The sequence below is a fragment of the Lycium ferocissimum genome, chromosome 7 (assembly GCF_029784015.1).
Source record: "Lycium ferocissimum isolate CSIRO_LF1 chromosome 7, AGI_CSIRO_Lferr_CH_V1, whole genome shotgun sequence".
Taxonomy (NCBI): domain Eukaryota; kingdom Viridiplantae; phylum Streptophyta; class Magnoliopsida; order Solanales; family Solanaceae; genus Lycium; species Lycium ferocissimum.
In genome coordinates this window covers 39,464,692-39,482,662 of record NC_081348.1, presented here as the reverse complement: position 1 = coordinate 39,482,662, position 17,971 = coordinate 39,464,692, and the positions used below count along the sequence as shown (strand labels likewise).

At 37.4% G+C, this 17,971-nt stretch overlaps 1 protein-coding gene across 1 annotated transcript; it reads left to right on the top strand.

The window, feature by feature from the left end:
* The first annotated feature begins 1,161 nt into the window (after positions 1 to 1,161).
* Positions 1,162 to 17,218, top strand: LOC132064935 (kinesin-like protein KIN-12D). The gene is made up of 39 exons (XM_059458110.1): positions 1,162 to 1,430; positions 1,813 to 2,494; positions 2,596 to 2,751; positions 2,852 to 2,935; positions 3,463 to 3,582; positions 3,670 to 3,783; positions 3,873 to 3,965; positions 4,092 to 4,252; positions 4,359 to 4,433; positions 4,522 to 4,609; positions 4,692 to 4,750; positions 4,839 to 4,902; positions 4,995 to 5,060; positions 5,154 to 5,339; positions 7,194 to 7,298; positions 7,418 to 7,653; positions 7,744 to 7,813; positions 7,897 to 7,962; positions 8,066 to 8,110; positions 8,185 to 8,264; positions 8,416 to 8,497; positions 8,950 to 10,590; positions 10,718 to 11,113; positions 11,369 to 13,873; positions 13,982 to 14,089; positions 14,164 to 14,285; positions 14,370 to 14,457; positions 14,573 to 14,647; positions 14,729 to 14,971; positions 15,050 to 15,148; positions 15,279 to 15,353; positions 15,434 to 15,492; positions 15,567 to 15,678; positions 15,761 to 15,871; positions 15,996 to 16,166; positions 16,310 to 16,375; positions 16,491 to 16,610; positions 16,720 to 16,846; positions 16,945 to 17,218. The coding sequence occupies exons 2-38, from the start codon at positions 1,814 to 1,816 to the stop codon at positions 16,843 to 16,845; spliced, it is 8,748 nt and encodes a 2,915-aa protein (XP_059314093.1). The 5' UTR covers positions 1,162 to 1,430; position 1,813; the 3' UTR covers position 16,846; positions 16,945 to 17,218.
* The last annotated feature ends 753 nt before the right edge of the window (positions 17,219 to 17,971 follow it).

Below are 17,971 nucleotides of genomic sequence, written 5' to 3'. Positions count from 1 at the left end.
ATAATATTAGAAATAATGAGTCACTAACAAACTTGACATATATAATGATTGATGTCCTTAAAGTAGAATTTTGTAGTTGAATAAGTCATAAATTTAATATGTTTTTTTTTTAATTTCTTTTGAATTATATTTACTTAAATTATGTTGAGACTTATTTTATAGGAATAATTACTTGGCATAGCTACTTCTAAGAGATAATTATTCTAAGAGATAATTATTGATAATAACGCATAGCTACTTCTAAGAGGTAATTATTGATAATAACTACTTTTTAATTTATTTATATTTAGTAGCTACAATGATTTTGTAAATTACCATTTGTAGCTATACCAAAATATATCAAGCTTCTGTGGCTGGAGTGGTTATTGGGTGTGGCTCTGCCCTTGCACGCGCAGGTTCAAACCCAGCCAACCACATTACTTTTGGCCTGAGTGTCAAATACATGTGACATCAGATACAATTGAATATGTACAGTCAAATACAGCGAAAACGTAGCTACGAATGGTAATTTCGAAAAGGATAATAAGGTAGTTATTTATGTAAGTTTACCTATTTTATATTATGTTGAAATTTGACATAGGAGTATTATGTTAACTTTTTTTTTTTTTGGACCTTTTTAGTTTTATGTCCTTTTTACGAGAGATCTTCATTTTTACACATACGAGATCTGGAAAAAGGTAATTTTCTTCTATTCAATTTGTAAGTGGTCTAAGAGATCTTGTCACTATACTGCGCAATTAGTAGGCTGTGTAAGGGTATTCCAATTACCAGGTGACTTTCCAAACAGACCCTAAATAGTTTTTTAATCGGGACTAAAACTTGATTGCAATAGGAAAAGTACCCATTTGCCAATTTCTTCCCTTTTATTCAAAGCACCATTCAAATTAGCAGTTAAACCATGGTTAATCTTGGCACCCCAATCATTCTTGGTAGAGTAAAAACCCAAAAAAAAAGTGTGGAACAAAGGTAATAAAGGAAACAACAAGGGCAAAAGAAAGAATAAATTTGAAAAAAAGGAGGCCCACCGCTCTATAACAATTTTTAAATTGTAGCCGTTAGGAATCATTAGTAGGAGTATGATTTTTCAAAATCTCCCCCTCCTATTCCTTCAATATTCCGTAATAAACCCTTTCCTATTTCAAACCCCAAAGCGCCATTTCAAAAACCCGATTAAATCATAACCGTCCATCTCTGTCCCCAACAGATTCATATTTGAAAATCTTGAATTCAAGAACTCAACAGTCTTTACTTTCAGACAACGAGAGAGAGAGAGAGAGTTCTCTACTCGAGAATGAATTGCCACTTCAAGATTTGAATTATATAAAATCAAGATTCTTGATTTCCAAATTTAGCTGAAATAACCCAAGAAAGGGACTAACAATTTCAACATATCGAGGACTTGGTATTCTATTCTTCAACAGTTCTTTCAGGTACTAACTCCACATTCTTTCACAAATTACGGTTTTCGTGATATTCAGGATTCACATAGAAGATCCAACTAGTTTGGGATCCAAGTGTAGTAGTTATTGTGATAATCGCGTAGTTTCTTTTCTTCAATATGTATTATGTTTCATTTGCCTTGTATCTTGCTATTATGCTATCATATTTTACTTGATACCTTGCTTCAAATTCTTTTCTTTCCTTTCGAGTCGAGGGTCTATGGGAAACAATCTCTCTACCCAAAAAAGGTAGTGGTAAGGTTTGCGTACATCTTACCCTGGGGTTACATTGGGTAATGTTGTTGTTGTGGTTTTTGTAGTCATTGTTGTTTTTGAGTAACACAGTTTATTGTAAATATTTTTGTTGCTACAGAATGTTGAGGGACTTCAAATTCTTGCGCCGGAACAGTGGTAAGAATACCCAACCAGAGGAAATTGAGAATGTACCAGTGAATCCGAGGGATTCGATGGGTCCTCCAACTAGTACAGACTCAACAAGGCCTCCTTTAAACACAATTCAAGAAACAACCACCAGGAGTTTGAAAGGTGGAGTAGATCAACAAGGGAGTGTTAGGGTTACTAAAGTTGATAAGACCCCTTCTAAACGTAGATATTCCGATATCACTAAAACTCCAGAAAAACCCGTAGGTCATCAAAAAAGTCGATATGGGTGGGGGCCGAAAGCTGATTCCAGCTCGAATTCTGTTGAAGTAGGGGATGAAGGAAAGATGGATGCAGGTCAACAGAGGACAGTATCAGCCAACGCTACTCCTCGGTCCACTAGGACGATAGGGAGGGCGAATTCTAACTATTCGGAGAGCCATTCTAATCAAAACACACCATCTAAAAGTGTAACTAAGCCTCCAAATCCTGCATTTTCTTTAGCTAGTGGTTCAAGGAATTTAGCGAGTGGAGCTGCCCGGGTGGCCAATTATGCATCATTGTATAGGGGAATTCCAAGCAGTGGTAATTCATCGACTGTTGTTGATACAGCTGAAGTTCCACATTTTGAACTCAAGGAAAATCCATCATTCTGGATGGAGCACAATGTACAGGTACGCGGACTTTCATTTCGTGATTAAGTACTAAACTGCATGAATTCTCTGTTAACATATCATTTGGTGATCAAGTACCCAACCGCATTGAATTACTACAGGTTTTGATACGGGTGCGTCCTCTCAACAGCATGGAGAGAAGTACTCAAGGATACAGTAGGTGCTTGAAGCAGGAAAGTGCACAATGCATCACTTGGATTGGGCAGCCTGAAACTCGGTTCACATTTGATCACGTGGCATGTGAAACAATCAACCAGGTCCGTGTAGTTAAAGATAACTTGGAAGGATATGGTCTTTTCTGGTTGGACTATGGGTGGTGCTACAAGATACTGAATATGATGCTATTTTATTGTGCAGGAAACACTTTTTAGAATGGTTGGTTTACCAATGGTGGAGAACTCTTTATCTGGATATAATAGCTCCATCTTTGCATATGGACAGGTGAGACACGACTAACGTTAAAAGTTGTTACTCCACATGCTTAAACAAAGTTTATGGATGGGAAAAGCCTTATTGTTTAGTGGAAAGGGTCCATTAAGTTTTCATTGTCTATTTAAAACTCGGAGAGGATTTTTCTCTGCAAACTGATGTAGATATTTTTGTAGTTCTAGGGAATCAGGATGTGATTTGTATTCATCAAGTTACTTGATCAATTGAATGTTGAGATATCCACCAACCCCTATAACCCATTAAAAAAAAAAAAAAAAAAAAAAAAAAAAAAAGCTTTCCCTGAGGTGTCTAAAGTCTAGATCATCATCCTTACTCTAAATGCAACTCTTTTTGAAATAATCTGCAAATGTTAGGACGCTAAGGCAACTGAACACTGTGTATTTATGATTCTTGTCCATAGATCTCTCTATTTCTCAAAGCAGTGACACCTATTCTTGATTCTTTTTCTAATTAAAGTTTTTAATCACAAGTTTTAACTCAAAATTAGTAGCGCATTTAGATATCACCTCTTCTTGCAGACTGGTAGTGGGAAGACACATACAATGCTTGGTGAGATTGAAGAATTGGAAATCAGGCCGAGTCCCAACCGAGGAATGACACCACGTATATTTGAATTCTTGTTTGCAAGGATCAGAGCGGTAAGTAGAATATTTTGGTACTTTTACCTAATACAACTTCTAATTTAGGAATTGTAGGTGACATCACTTTTGATCTTTATTTTTCAGGAAGAGGAAAGTCGAAGGGATGAGAGACTACAATACAGCTGCAAATGTTCTTTTCTGGAGATTTACAATGAACAAATCACCGATCTCCTTGATCCTTCATCCACAAATTTAATGGTAATTTGTCTATCCCGTATCTGACTTGACCTAAAGATACGATACAACTTACTGCTGTTGGTTCACATTTGTATTTTTTTCTCTTATAGTTGCGAGAGGATATCACGAAAGGTGTGTATGTTGAAAATCTGTCCGAATATGAAGTCCAAACTGTGGGTGACATTCTTAAGCTCTTGACTCAGGTGACAATATCTGTAGATATTGAGTTTCTTCAATAATATCTTACTCTTTCATAGAACACACATGATGCAAGTTTTGCAAGTGGCATAAAAAATATTCTCATGAATTTGATTTAACTTCTGGTTCAGGGCTCTCTAAACAGGAGAGTTGCAGCAACACACATGAACAGAGAGAGCAGTCGCTCCCACAGTGTCTTTACCTGTATAATTGAGAGTAGGTGGGAAAAGAACTCTACTGATAACTTCCGTTTTTCAAGGCTTAATCTTGTTGACCTTGCCGGTTCAGAAAGGTAATTCTTAGATGGATAGAAGTAAATACACTATGTTTTACTAAGGAAAGAAAATGGTACAAAAATTTCAGACACATCATGTACGTGGCCACATTACCTATTACAGGCAAAAATCTTCTGGTGCTGAGGGCGAACGTTTGAAGGAAGCTGCAAGCATCAACAGATCTTTATCAACTCTAGGGTATTTTTTCCTTGATGATTTTCCCTGATAGCTCTTGCTCCATCTCCTGGTCTTTTTCATTCACTTGACAGAGCCTTTCCTTCTGCAGTCATGTAATAATGGTTCTGGTGGATGTGGCCAATGGGAGGCCAAGGCATGTTCCTTATAGGGATTCGAAATTGACATTTCTACTTCAGGTGAACTTTATATCACATTTTCTACACCTTAGTTTTTAAACTTCGAGTATATCAACGTCCTTCTTACGGTATTAAAATGCAGGATTCACTGGGTGGAAACTCAAAAACAATGATTATATCCAACGTTAGCCCTTCAATCTGGTTGGTGTTATTTTAGCCTTTCCTAATCTTATGCTGACTAGTTTTGGAGAAAAATTATTGGACCATATGCTGATTTTTCTCTCCTCAGCTGTGCAGCTGAAACACTGAATACGTTAAAGTTTGCTCAGAGGGCAAAACTTATTCAGAACAATGTAAGCATAAAACTTAGCTGATGACAAAATGGTGAACCCACATTCAGCCTCAATATTTTAACTTTGTTCCTTTTCTCCTTTTCAATATGAAGGCTGTGGTCAATGAAGATTCTTCAGCAGATGTCACTGCTCTTAAACATGAGATAAGACTTCTAAAGGTGGAAAACCTCTTCTTAAATATTTACTATGCAACGCAGAAGTTGGCGTGAACTTAAACCTGATGGAAAAGATTGGTGGAATTTTTGAAACAGGAGGAGCTTTCATCTCTGAAACGTCAGAATGTATCTAGAGCTTTATCATTTGGTCAAACAATTATTTCAGGAGACTCTAGACTGGAAGATGACTGCAGTTATGATGAAAAGGCACTTGAGACAGATCAGCATGGTAGTTTGATCACAAAGGATGCCAAGGGCATCGTAAGGTTATCCTCTAAACAGGTACATCATGTTGTTTTTAGGCTGCTTTTTTCAATGCTTGTCATCTCATATAATTTCTTTTTCTTTCACGAAGAAAGTTTGCAAGTCAACAGTATGACTCAACACTTTCAATAAGCTTTCAAGTTATCATTCCAGATGGCGCTACAACACCTTCAGATGTACAAAGACTGAAGAGTACAACTATGTTTAATTCAATTTCATTTTACATTTTGATTTACCATGGTCTAAAGTTGCTTGATTGTGTTACCACAACATACACACTCAAGGGAGGTCAATGAAGTAGGTTGAAAACCACGCGGTTTTAGGTTCATCAGCAGGCAAAGACACTAGATGATTTCTTCCCATTTGTCCAAGCCTTGGTGGATAGAGTCACCCGGTACCTGTGCTGGTGCGAGCTAGCAGGTAAACCGTGGAATTAGTCGAGATGCATACAAGATGTTACGGACACCATGGTTATCAGAAAAGAAAACACAAAGTGTTACCACAACATAAACAGGTTATTCAATTAACGACAGATTTAAATTAGACAATAGTGAGACTAGAGGTGCGAATGTGAATTGAGATAATGAGATTTAGTGCCTAAATACATACAACTCAGAAGTCTTCTAGGAGAATAGCATGACAGATGAAGATGTAACATATATAAATAGAACAGATGACTGAATAGAAGAATGTTACTATGTGTTACGTGGTAGAAAGATATCTAACAAGGTAAATAAGTTACATAGCGTTGAACCAGCGATATTATATTGTAGTAAAGATGACTGTCGTAAAACGCATATTTTTAGATAAATATGCAGTCATACAAAATTAGATAAGAGTAGAAATGATCGTATCTGAAAAGGGTGCAACTACCTCACATGGAGGAGAAAATGGGAGGTAGCTTGGGATGATTTTTTCATGTCCTTCATAGACATCTTAGATACATCAGTTCATAGGTGTGACTGTATAATGATTGAAGGTGATAAAACAGGATGAGCTGTACCTAAAAATGCATCGAGGAAAGTTGCTCACAATTGAAGTAAAGATTCCATATAGGCGATACCAACTAGTTAGGATTAAACTAGTTAACCTGTGGTGTGTAGGATAATTGTTGTCAGAGAACTCCTAATTCTATGTGAAAAGGCAAGTTTACTGAATGAGTCAATGTCAGTATGAAGTGTACATATCACTATATCAGTATGCAGTGTACTTGACTAAAGCGGAATGGACTAGAGAATTCATATAACCAACACCCACTGATTTGGACTAATTCGATTGAGATCAATTGATAAGCACGAGAGCAGAAAAAAAGGAACTCTATCTGTGTGCTGAATATATGACTTCATGTTCTCAGTCAATGTCAGTATGAAGTGTACATATCAGTATGCAGTGTACTTGACTAAAGCGGAATGGACTAGAGAATTCATATAACCAACACCCACTGATTTGGACTAGTTCGATTGAGATCAATTGATAAGTACGAGAGCAGGAAGAAAGGAACTCTATCTGTGTGCTGAATATATGACTTCATGTTCTCAGCCTACCTCTTAAAACAATGTTTTTTTCTTTTCTGATTTTTATTCAAAAGATTCATTACAATAGTTACTTCTCACAGTATCTTAACAGCAGCAGTCGCTGCTTCTTTGCTTGTCCCAGCTTGGTTCCCTCTGATTATTGCATCTCTATCTGGTGTTCTTACATTCTTGCATATTCATGGTTAAATCAGACCTCACGTTTCTTCATCCAAGAGATCTGGTGTTCTTACTTTCTTGCATCTTCATGGCTAATGAATCAGATCTCACTTTCTTCATCCAAGGGCTTATCTACTCTGCTGTGCAATGATTCTTCTCGCTTTTATTTCGTTATTTTCAGTTCAAATCACTAGAGACCACACTAGCTGGTTCTTTAAGGAGAGAGCAGATGGCTGAAACTTCTATGAAACAACTTGAAGCTGAAATTGAGCAGCTTAACCGTCTGGTGACCCACTTCACACTTTCTTGTTTTCCTTCCCATTTCTTTGTTTTAGTTTGACATTTGCAATAGGTATTGCAATAAGATACTAACTTTCATACACGGTTATCATGCTTGTCTCTTAGGTTCGTCAGAGGGAGGAAGATAATCGGTGCACCAAGATGAGGCTAAAGTTCAGAGAAGAGAGAATTCAAAGGATGGAGTCCCTTGTCAATGGAAAAATACCAGCAGATAGTTATTTATTGGAGGAAAACAAAGCACTTACTGAAGAAATTCAGTTGCTTCATGCTAAGGTTGATAGAAATCCAGAAGTAACTCGATTCGCATGTGAAAACATTAGGCTTTTAGAAGAACTGCGGAGGTAGAGTGTTCATACATTTGCAATAGCCTAAATATTGAAGATCGTCGCTTTTTTATTTTTCAACAATTTTTCTTTCTGTTGGGCTTGTAGATATCAAGATTTTTACGAAGAAGGAGAGAGAGATATTCTGTTAGCTGAGGTTTCTAACTTGCGGGATCAGGTATATTCTGTGCCTTTTTGTCTTTTGTAGTTCTTTGACTTGTTTGAGGCTACAATGGTAAAAGACGATGTATGTATTTACAGCTACTTACCAATGTTGATGGGAACTTGAAGCAGCACAACCATTTGAACATGAATATTCCATCTCAGGTAATGTACAACAACAGCTTGTACGGTGTGCTCTCCTCTTTCAATTGCTTTAAAGATTCAAATTCAAGCTTGCTTATGTTCAAACATCTTTTGCATGGTGCAGGAGTCTATTCATGTCTGCGGCGAGCAAACTACACTACATTTAGAGGTTGGTCTCTGATGACCCCACAACTTGAAGAAATTGAACAAATTTGGTCTCTTATATGTATTTTCATGTTTCAGTTAAAAAAGACTTTACATGAGTTGGAGGAATGCCGGACTAACCTAAACTGTTGCTTGGACAAAAATGAAAAACTCAGCAGGTTAGCGACCCTTTTTAGCACCTTCCTTTTGGTAACGCATCTGTGTTGTCTTGTTCAACTGAGCTTCTACAGCTTTCCTGACGTTTAACATGTTGAAACTCAAACTGCTCCGGTTGTTAGTTTCCTCTAACTTGCTATCAATCCTCCTCAGGGAAATAGATGAACTACGACGTTCATTAAAGAGCATCAGTTCTGCTGACAATGATAATAATGGTCGGGTTGAAGTCATAAAGGTAATTCTCCTTCTGAACAAGCATGTTTCTGTCTTTATATAACTGAAAATAAGAGAAGAGGGAGAATGATAAGGGAGAACACGACACCTTTATCATGATTCAGAAAGTTGATCCGGACATTTGTATTAACTAACGCTTTGCCTGACTTGGCAGTGAATCCGAGATGATTATATTCTAGTACAAAGTAATGCCACAAAATAACAGAACAAACTTGAGTCGTGAAGTAGCTCAAGACTCAAAAAAATTTGGGTCACGTAATGTTCAGCTATTAAAGCCATTGACATAAGTTGCCAAATCAAATACAAGATATTAGAGCATAATCAGCCCGAGGTCCTACTGTTTTATGATGATTCTGGACTATGCATATTGCTTGCTTGTATAAGATCCCACTGCATATTTTTGTACAATTTAATCATGTTCTTGATGTGATGACTATACCCATAACTTTTCAGGAGTCAATATCAGAAGCTCTGGCTCTTAATAGCAAATCAAAAACTTCTGATGAGAAAGAGAAGGAAGATACGAGGAAAGAAGAAACGATGAAGCACATAGAGGAAATTATGAATTTGCAACTTGAGTTGGACATTCTGAAAGTTATAGTTCAAGAAGAAAGGTTGCATCGCAATGAAGTGGAGCAAAGTGCTCAATCCATGATGCAAGACCTAGAGTCATCAAAAGAACAGCTTCTGTTGGTGAACAAGAAATGTGAAGATGTTCAAGCAGAACTTGGGGAGGCCAAATCCATTATTGAAGCTCTTGAATCCCAACATCTCTTAGCAATCGCTGAGGTAGACGATCTAAGAAACAGTAACAGCCATTATGCTGAAGTAGTGCAAAAACAGCAGCTTGAAATCACTTCCTTGAAGGAGCAAATGTTTCGTCAAGAATCGCGAGATCTCTCATCTTCAAAGCTTTTGGAAAGTGATGATTCTCCTTTGCAAGCTAAGCTTAAAAAGATGCATGATTCCCTTGAGAAGGCCAAAATGTTGAATCGGCGTTACCAAAGTGACTGTGACTTTCAAGTGTCAAATGAGGAAGCGATGGATGAAATAAGTAGGCAGGCTGAGGCAGAAACTGCTGAAGTGATTGTATGCTTGCAGGAAGAACTCCTTCTTCTTCAGCAGGAAGTCAGCAATAGCAGCTTGAAAGAGGGGGAGAGCAGGAACAGGTTAACTGAGCTGGAAACTGAGGTTAAAAACTTGGAGGCAAAATTGTCTTTAATGTCAGAAGAAAATCGAAAACTTGTTGAAGATGTAGATGACAAAGAAAAAGAGTTAATAAATATGTCTGAAGAATGGGAGCAGGTAAACAACGAGATTGAAGCTATTGTAAGTGGGGGGCATGAGGCTCTCAAAGATGCCTGTGAGCAACTGGATTTAATTTCCAGTACATTTCCAGATAAGAGAAGTAGGATATCTGAACAATTTGGCAGAATGACAAAATACATCTTTGAAAAGGAGTTATTTATTGAAGAACTCAACCAGAGTCTGGAGAATGCTCTCAACAGAAGAAATGATATGGAGTCCATGTTGAGATCTCTTAGAGGGGCAGCTTTAGTTATGACGGAGGCTCACCAGCTAGATTGCCGTGAAAAGGATGCTGAAATATTTTCTCTGACATCCCAGTTGAGCTCAAAGGAACATGTCATCTCAAAACTTGAGAACAAGATTAAGCATGGGGAGGATCAACTCAGAAAGGCGTCGGTCAATGCAACAGTCGCGTTCTTGGTGGTTAACTGGTTGTCGGAACAGAATTCCAACTATAATGATGCTTTAAACCAGAAGGAAATGCAGCTTATGGAATCTCTAGAAACAAGCAGACAAAAGGATGCTATTTTCTGTGATCAGGCTTCAGTAGTTGCCGCTGCAGAGAGTCAAAATGAGTCTCTTAGAACGGAGCTACATACTCTTAGACAAAAGCTTGAAGAAAATGATATGTTGAAAACGATTGAGAAACTTACAGAGCTGCAAGCAGGTGTTTCAACAGTACGTTCACACCTCAGTGAGTGTGTGGAAAGAAGTGGAAGTCATGGAAAAGTCATTAGCAATGAAACTCATGCTTCTGTTTCTACTGATGACAAGTTTGAAACATGGGTAAGTTATGTGCCTTTATGTTTGAAAGTAACTTATATCTTATAGTCTATCTGCTACTTAAGTGGCATGGTAGGCTCTTCGTGATGTATGCATTATTATGTAATACAACTTTAACTTATTGTTGCAGACAGGTACTGTGACACGACAACACAGCCAGCACCTAGAGTCATGCATTTTTGGATCAGTCAGCAAGCAGAAAACTTTTCAAATGAATTGGCAGGATAAGGACAGAGATGCTACAATTATTCTACTAAGGAAAGAAATAGAATCTTCTCTAGAATGCTTAAAAGGAGTGCAAGCTGAGATGGCCGGATTACGCGTTGAGAAAGAAGTACTGTGGTCATCTGAGCAAAAGAGTAAAGAGACCGTTGGAGATTTTCTGGCCGCAGCAACTTCTCTACAGACCTATATGGACAAGTTTGAACAGGAACTTGAACTTAAAGTGGAGTTAGTAGACAATAAGTTGCAGAAAATAGAAGATGCTGTGAAGGAGTCCTCCAGCTCCTGGTATGAGCAAAAAAAGGTAAGCCCATATCACTAGAAAGCACATCATATATTACCGCTCATGACTTGCAATGTTGAAATACTTCTTTTTGACTGTTTATTACAATTTCGTCACTGTATAATCCTTGATAACAATGATCATGATGGATTGAGTAAGGCATCGTAAAATATAAGCATAGAATTTAATGTAAAGGAAAAGTTCCTAACCACTAAATTAAGTATGATAGAATCAACAACCCAGTCTGATCTGCTCTCTCGGAATCCTTGTCTGCAGCTACTTGAAGCTGAACTTTGTGATGCTAAGGCAGTGGCGGCACAGAAAGCTACGGAAGCTTCCTGCATTCTAGCCAAATTTGAAGAGGTTCAAGACACCATGAAAGAAGCAGACATCATGATAAATGAGCTGATGATAGCAAATGAATCCTTAAAGCTTGACAAAAAAAAGCTTAAGAAGAAGAAGACCAGCTTAACCGAACAGAGAGACATCCTTGTTAATGAAAATCAAAGCTTGCAGTCGGTTAATGATCTAAAGGACGTGCATTACAAAAGACTGGAGAGTGAGTTTGAGTCAGATCTAGCAATGATGCAGAGGCTGGTGTTGGAGCTAGAGGATATAGTTTCACAGGCAGCGACTGCTTCCATGGATGAGCTCAAATCTGTAATGTCTGATCTCCTTATCATAAAGTCTCAACTTCATGAATCAACTAAGTGCATGAGGTCATGGCTTGAGGAGATCTGGTCTGATATTATTGTCAAGGACTGTGCTCTGTCTGTCTTGCATCTTTGTCACATGGGCATTTTCTTAGAAGCTGCAGCTGGATTGAATGTAGAAAATGGGCTACTCAATCATGGGCTAAGTGAATCAAGTTCATTAATATCTAAGTTGAAGGAGCAGAACTTCAAAGCACAGAGAGAGCTTGAAATGTGCAGAACTCTGAAGGGGAAATTATTGGCTGACATTAAAAACAACTTTGATCGTGTACGACGGAAAGAGTCTGATGCAGGGGATTTCACCTCCAAACTTGGCTCTTTTGAGAATAAATTATTGGACCTGCAGTTCCAGGAAGAGACAATGTTAGCAAGGTCAGAGCAAATGGGATCTGAGTTTGTTGAGTTAATAAAAGAGATAGATCTCAGCAACAAGGCTGTCTTGGCATCTCTTATAGATCAAGAAAGGGTGCTGAAGGACAAAGAGGAAGCCTTGAAATCTCATGAAGATAGTTTGACAATGGAATTTTCGGCAAAAGACTTTGAGTCATTAATTTTGTTATCTGAGTTAGAAGAGAGGACCATATTAATATCTGAGCTGGAGAGAAAAAATAAGCATTTTTATGAAGTTGCTGAAAGTTTGAAGAGAGAAATCGTTTTTGACAATCTAGATGTTGCATTAACTGCATCCATCTTACTTGACAAGGAGGTTGAAGTTTCTATCCTACATGAGGAAGTTGCAGAAGCAGGAAGGAAGCAGCAGAATTTGTTGGCTGAACTTAATGTAATGAATTCAAAGATTGCCGAAGTACAGTCTAGAAAAAGTGCCCTTGAACAAGATGCTTGCTCACTGAAGGAAGTTTCTTGTTTGAATGAGTCGTTGGATCGTGAACTTGGAGAATTGATGGAAGCAAAGACTGTTCTGAAAACCCAGGTCCAGGAACTTAGCTCTAAAAATGAGAAGTTGTTTGAAGAATTACAAAAGAAGGACTCAGCCCTTGAAAGTTCTTCAAGTCGCATTGTTGTCCTTGACCAACAAAACCAGATGTTGCAGAACAAAACTTGCTTGCTGGAAGCAGCATCATGTAGACTCCAGAATGATATGGAAATGAAAGAAGCGGAAATTAAGAAAGTGAATTGTCTTGAAAAGGAGATTGAAGAACTGCAGCATGAAATAACAGAGTTAAAAGGAGAACGTTGCCAACTTATCCAAGAGTTGGAGGTCAAGAAAGTAGAGATTGAGAGGATCAATGCTTTGGCAGCAGAGAATACTTCCTTGAGAATCCAACTCAGATCTCGCGAGAAGGGTAACAATGACGCTTTTGATATGGTGCTCAAAGTAAACAGCACTGCGAGTAAAGCACTTTATGCGTTTCAAAATAAAAGTGCTGAGTTAGATGCCATTTTACAGAACATATATGGAGAAGTTGAGAGGGCATCCAAGTTTTTTGAAGAGTTTGAGTCATTGGAGAATTTAGCAGAAGAGATTTTATCACAAAGTGCTTCCCTGCAAACTGAGTTAGTTCGGAAGGATGACATCATCAAAGGAATGCTGTTTGACCTTAGAATGTTACAAGAATCGGCATCCAACCACAAGGATCAAAAAGATGAAATTAATGATTTGATGGCTTCTATAAATTCTTTGGAAAATGAGCTTGATGAAGCTGTTTGTAAAGGTCAAGCACTGGAAGTTCAGTTGCAGGAAAAGATAAGTAAGATAGCTGTTTTGGAGTCAGATATCTCAGAAAAGTGCAAGGACATAGAATTGCTTTCAAGCGAAAACTCGGAGCTGGCTGCCACTGCCAAGGACACCATGGAAGAAAAATGTTCCATCGAGGAGGAATTGTTGGAGAAAAGGCAAATCTGTGAGAACTTAGAGATAGAAATCACCAACTTTGGTGATATTGTTAGCGAAATGAGCAATTCAATTGAATGCTTGAAGAGAAATCTGAATGATGTTACTAGTGAGAGGGAAGACCTCCACGGAGAAATTCTCACATTGAAAAGGGCGCTGGAGATGGCACAAACTCTTGCGGAGGAAAGTGAAGCAATTGCCATTGAAGCAAAAGAGGTGAAGTCGTATTTTAAACTACTTTCTTTAGTTATTGATCTACAATGTTTCCTTTTTCTTTCTTTTCCGCACTCCCCTTTTCTTACAACAGTAATCAATTCATGTCAGGTGGCCGAGATCGCAAAACTCCAGGCTGAAGAGAAAGAAGAGGAGGTTATATTGTTAGAGAGGTCTGTTGAGGAACTAGAGTGCACAGTGAATGTACTAGAAAATGAGGTACTCATTCTTGCAAAGTTAATGTATTTATCTATTTATTTATCATTTAATAACATGACTTCCCACTTTTGTAGGTTAAATTTGTCAGAGGAGAGGCTGAGCGGCAGCGTTTACAAAGAGAGGAGCTTGAACTGGAACTTCAGGCTATCAAGCAACAAATGAACAATGTAGAAGGCAGTGATGCTGATATGAAAAGGTTTCTTGTTAATATCATGCAACAAGAATTCTCAAAAATAGGACCCGTTTAGGTTTCTAAATGTTTTGACATCTGTGTATACAGGCATCAAGAGGAAAAAGAAAAGAGTCTTCAAGAAGCCTGTCAGCGCATACAACTTCTTGAGGGAGAAATCATCTCTAGAGATGCTGAAGTGAGTTTGGTCCTCTATATCCTTACTACAACTTTTTGTTCTTTAAGCTTCAGAAAGCCAGTTGGCATTTAATTTCAGTATTGTTACATTATCTTTATTTCATTTTCTTTAACAGATAGCCCACTTCAAGGCTCATATATCAGAACTAAATTTGCATGCTGAGGCACAGGCTTGCGAGTATAAGGAAAAGGTAATTCCTCATTCCTTCTGATGATAGTGATAGAGTTGGGGTTGGTTGCTAACCTGTGATTTTAACCTAATATTAAAACAGTTTAAGGCATTGGAAGCATTGGCAGAGAAATTCAAGATGGATCCCCATGCCTCCCAAGCTCCAACTTTATCATCAAGCAAATTGGAGAAAAATTCTTCAAAGCCTAGGGGTTCTGGTTCCCCTTTCAAATGCATGGGCATAGGCCTGGTTCAGCAGTTGATGTCTGAGAAGGATGAGGAGCATAGTGCAGAAAGATATCGTATCCAAGAACTTGAGGCTCTAGCTGCTAGTAGACAAAAAGAGGTATTTTACATCCTAAAACAATGTGACTTATTTTTTTAAAACATCCTTTACTCAATTGTGATTATACACTTATTACAGATATTCATGCTGAACTCAAAATTAGCTGCTGCTGAAAGCATGACCCATGATGTAATACGCGATCTATTGGGTTTGAAATTGGACATGAATAACTATGCGGTAATATTTAATAAACCTATAATCTTTCGCTAGAGAATGTTAAAAACAAAGGTCATTTCCTTTTTCCAGTTCTCTAGTATGCCCTGACTACTTCACCTTTGTTTTTTTGCTTATGTGGGTTACCCACCAGACTCTACTGGATAATCAGCAATTCCAAATGTTGATGGAGAAGGCTCGACACCTTAATGTTGATGGTCAGTTCAAGGTAAACTTAGTAAGGATAATGACACCACCAACATGTAGTCTGGACTTATCTAATATTATTAACTGATTGCTTGCTTGCAGGAGCAAGAGATTCTTAAGCTGAGGCAACAGCTAAATGAGTTTATAGAGGAGCGGAAAGGGTATTAATTGTCACTTAGATTTTGAGAGTCATCTTACTGTTGTTGCATTTCTCATTTGCCTTATTGATAATTAGATGGATTGAGGAAATCGAGAGAAAACAAGCAGAGATGGTGGCTGCACAGATTGGACTAGAAAAACTGCGCCAGCGGGATCACTTGCTTACAACTGAAAATGAAATGATAAAGGTTAGAAACTTTATTAACTTTTTTCTATCACACATCAGGAGGTTTATATAAAAAATCACTTATCCTCTGGACATTTTCTCAGATGGAGAATGTAAATCATAAGAAGAAGGTCATTGAACTTGAAGCAGATATAAAGAAGTTGTCTGGTCAGCAAAACCTTCAACAGCGCATCCATCATCATGCTAAAATTAAGGTAGGTATCATCTTTTATTATGCTTCAGCCTTTCCAGACTCTGAAGATCAACATCATAAAAATGTTAGTTGTATTTTTTGCTATAGCACTAATCCCCACCATGGCTTCTATGTCTTTGTCACAGGAAGAGAACAATGTACTGAAAAATCAGAATGATGACCTTATTGTTAAGCTGCGGAAAACTGAATCAATTCTTTCGAGAGTCAGGGAAGAACTGACTCACTTCCGTCAAAGTAATGGAAGAAGCCCCTACATTAATTTTGATAAGGAGCAAACACTGGAGAACAAGTTGAAGGTTAGTATTTCTTTAGTTGTTAATCATTTAATGTGCCTAGGAGGAATTCCACAGTGTGACTTGGGACGTGATTATGTTAGGACAGAGAGAAGATTATTTTTTTGTGTCTCTAGGACTTAAACACTTGGGAATTTGTCCAACAGGAAAAGGAAGAGGAAAGGCTGCAATTGGCGCAGAAGTTACTTGGTTTGTGCGCTACTGTGCTAAAGGTAAGGAAACTTCATGTTTTATTTACTTCAAAATATCATAGGAAATGTTGTAGTCTCCAGTTCTTTGGCATTGGTTTTTTTATATTTCTTTAATCATTTGGAATATATTCTGTAGGCTGCTGGAATAACAAAACCAACATCCGAGATTGGGATCTCAGCAGCTGAAGAAGCACTTGAGCAGCTCAAAAATAGATTGACTTCACTGGAAAGAGAACTACAGGATGCCAAATTTAAGGTAACAAATATCGATAATATTTTAATCATTCTTCATCAAAAACCTCAAAATACTAATTGTATCAAACTGACGACACCAAGTCACTAACAAGTAATCTCCCTTTTACCAGAATAAAATGACTAATGAACGAATCCGATTGTCTGAGCTCATGCCACAATCTTCCCCTCTAAGAACAGATGAAAATGGACAGACTCCAAACAGAGGATGCTCCCCTCTAACGGTCTTTGATCGGTGAAGTTCTTTTACTAACTTAAAGAGGAGGGAATTATCTGTACATGGTGATGGTGACTCCAAACAGAGGATGTTCCCCTCTAACGGTCTTTGATAGGTGAAGTTCCTTTTACCAACTTAAAGAGGAAGAGTTATCTGTACATTGTGTTAGTTTTTTGCTAGCAGTTTGTTGATATATGCTTTTGTACTTTATATACATATAGTGTACACAAATCATGGACATCTGTAAATAGTGAATCCATGATTTTGTGTTATTATCTTTCTTTGAAAGTATTCGTGTAATTCATTTATTCTGTAAATTTCCATGTGTAACTTCTACAAAAGGCATATGTTGTACAATCACAATGTTGTCACAATTATGTTTACAGCTGTAACAACTTTTCCTTCTGCGGTAAGAACTCTTTTTTCAGGATACTTAGATACTATCTCCATATGCAAAACCAAATTCATTTCTTATTTCGTTTGTTAAAAAAGGTTTGACATTTTTTCTTAAATAAAAATATTCCAAAAATCAAACAAATATTCTGCCCTACCCTTGTTGTAAGGAGATTACACAACACCGAGTGGTGCAAGATGAATAACAAACATTACTAAAGAAACAATAACTTGGAAACATAAACTTACACTGCCATAGAAAATGAATTTGAGACTTCTTGGCCAACAGCCCAACACCCTCTACCTTGGATTTGGTAATCACCAAACCAAGGATTCGTTGGCTAACTTTGATTTTTTTCTCCACCAAACAATACTTTTGTATGTTGACAAAAAAAAAATCAATTTTCTCCCTATACAAACCAAATAAATTAGTAAATGTACATGACTAATGCTTTTTTCCAATTAAATTAGTATCACATGTATAAATGCTTTTATTCTATTGTGCTCTAGTTTTCGCTAAATTTGCAAAGACCTTTTGAGATAATTTCATGATTTTGTGGTCCAACTCATCTCTTTTTAATAATCTATTTCAGATTTGCTTTACATTATCCATCAATTATTCCACATTTTTCGTATTTAAAATTTAAACCGTTATATTAATCAATCAATTAATAGTATAGTACTATGAGTCCGCAACTTTTTTAAGCCAAAAATTATCAAAAGGCATCAAAATACCCCACAAAAAAAAAAGTAAC

What these genes read in the sequence shown, in the direction of transcription:
- LOC132064935 (XM_059458110.1), top strand. Translation starts at nt 1,814, where the DNA reads ATGTTGAGGGACTTCAAATTCTTGCGCCGGAACAGTGGTAAGAATACC. An exon ending in TTCTTAAGCTCTTGACTCAG is followed by an intron (nt 3,966 to 4,091) that starts GTGACAATATCT and finishes CTTCTGGTTCAG; the next exon opens with GGCTCTCTAAACAGGAGAGT. An exon ending in ATGAGATAAGACTTCTAAAG is followed by an intron (nt 5,061 to 5,153) that starts GTGGAAAACCTC and finishes TTTTTGAAACAG; the next exon opens with GAGGAGCTTTCATCTCTGAA.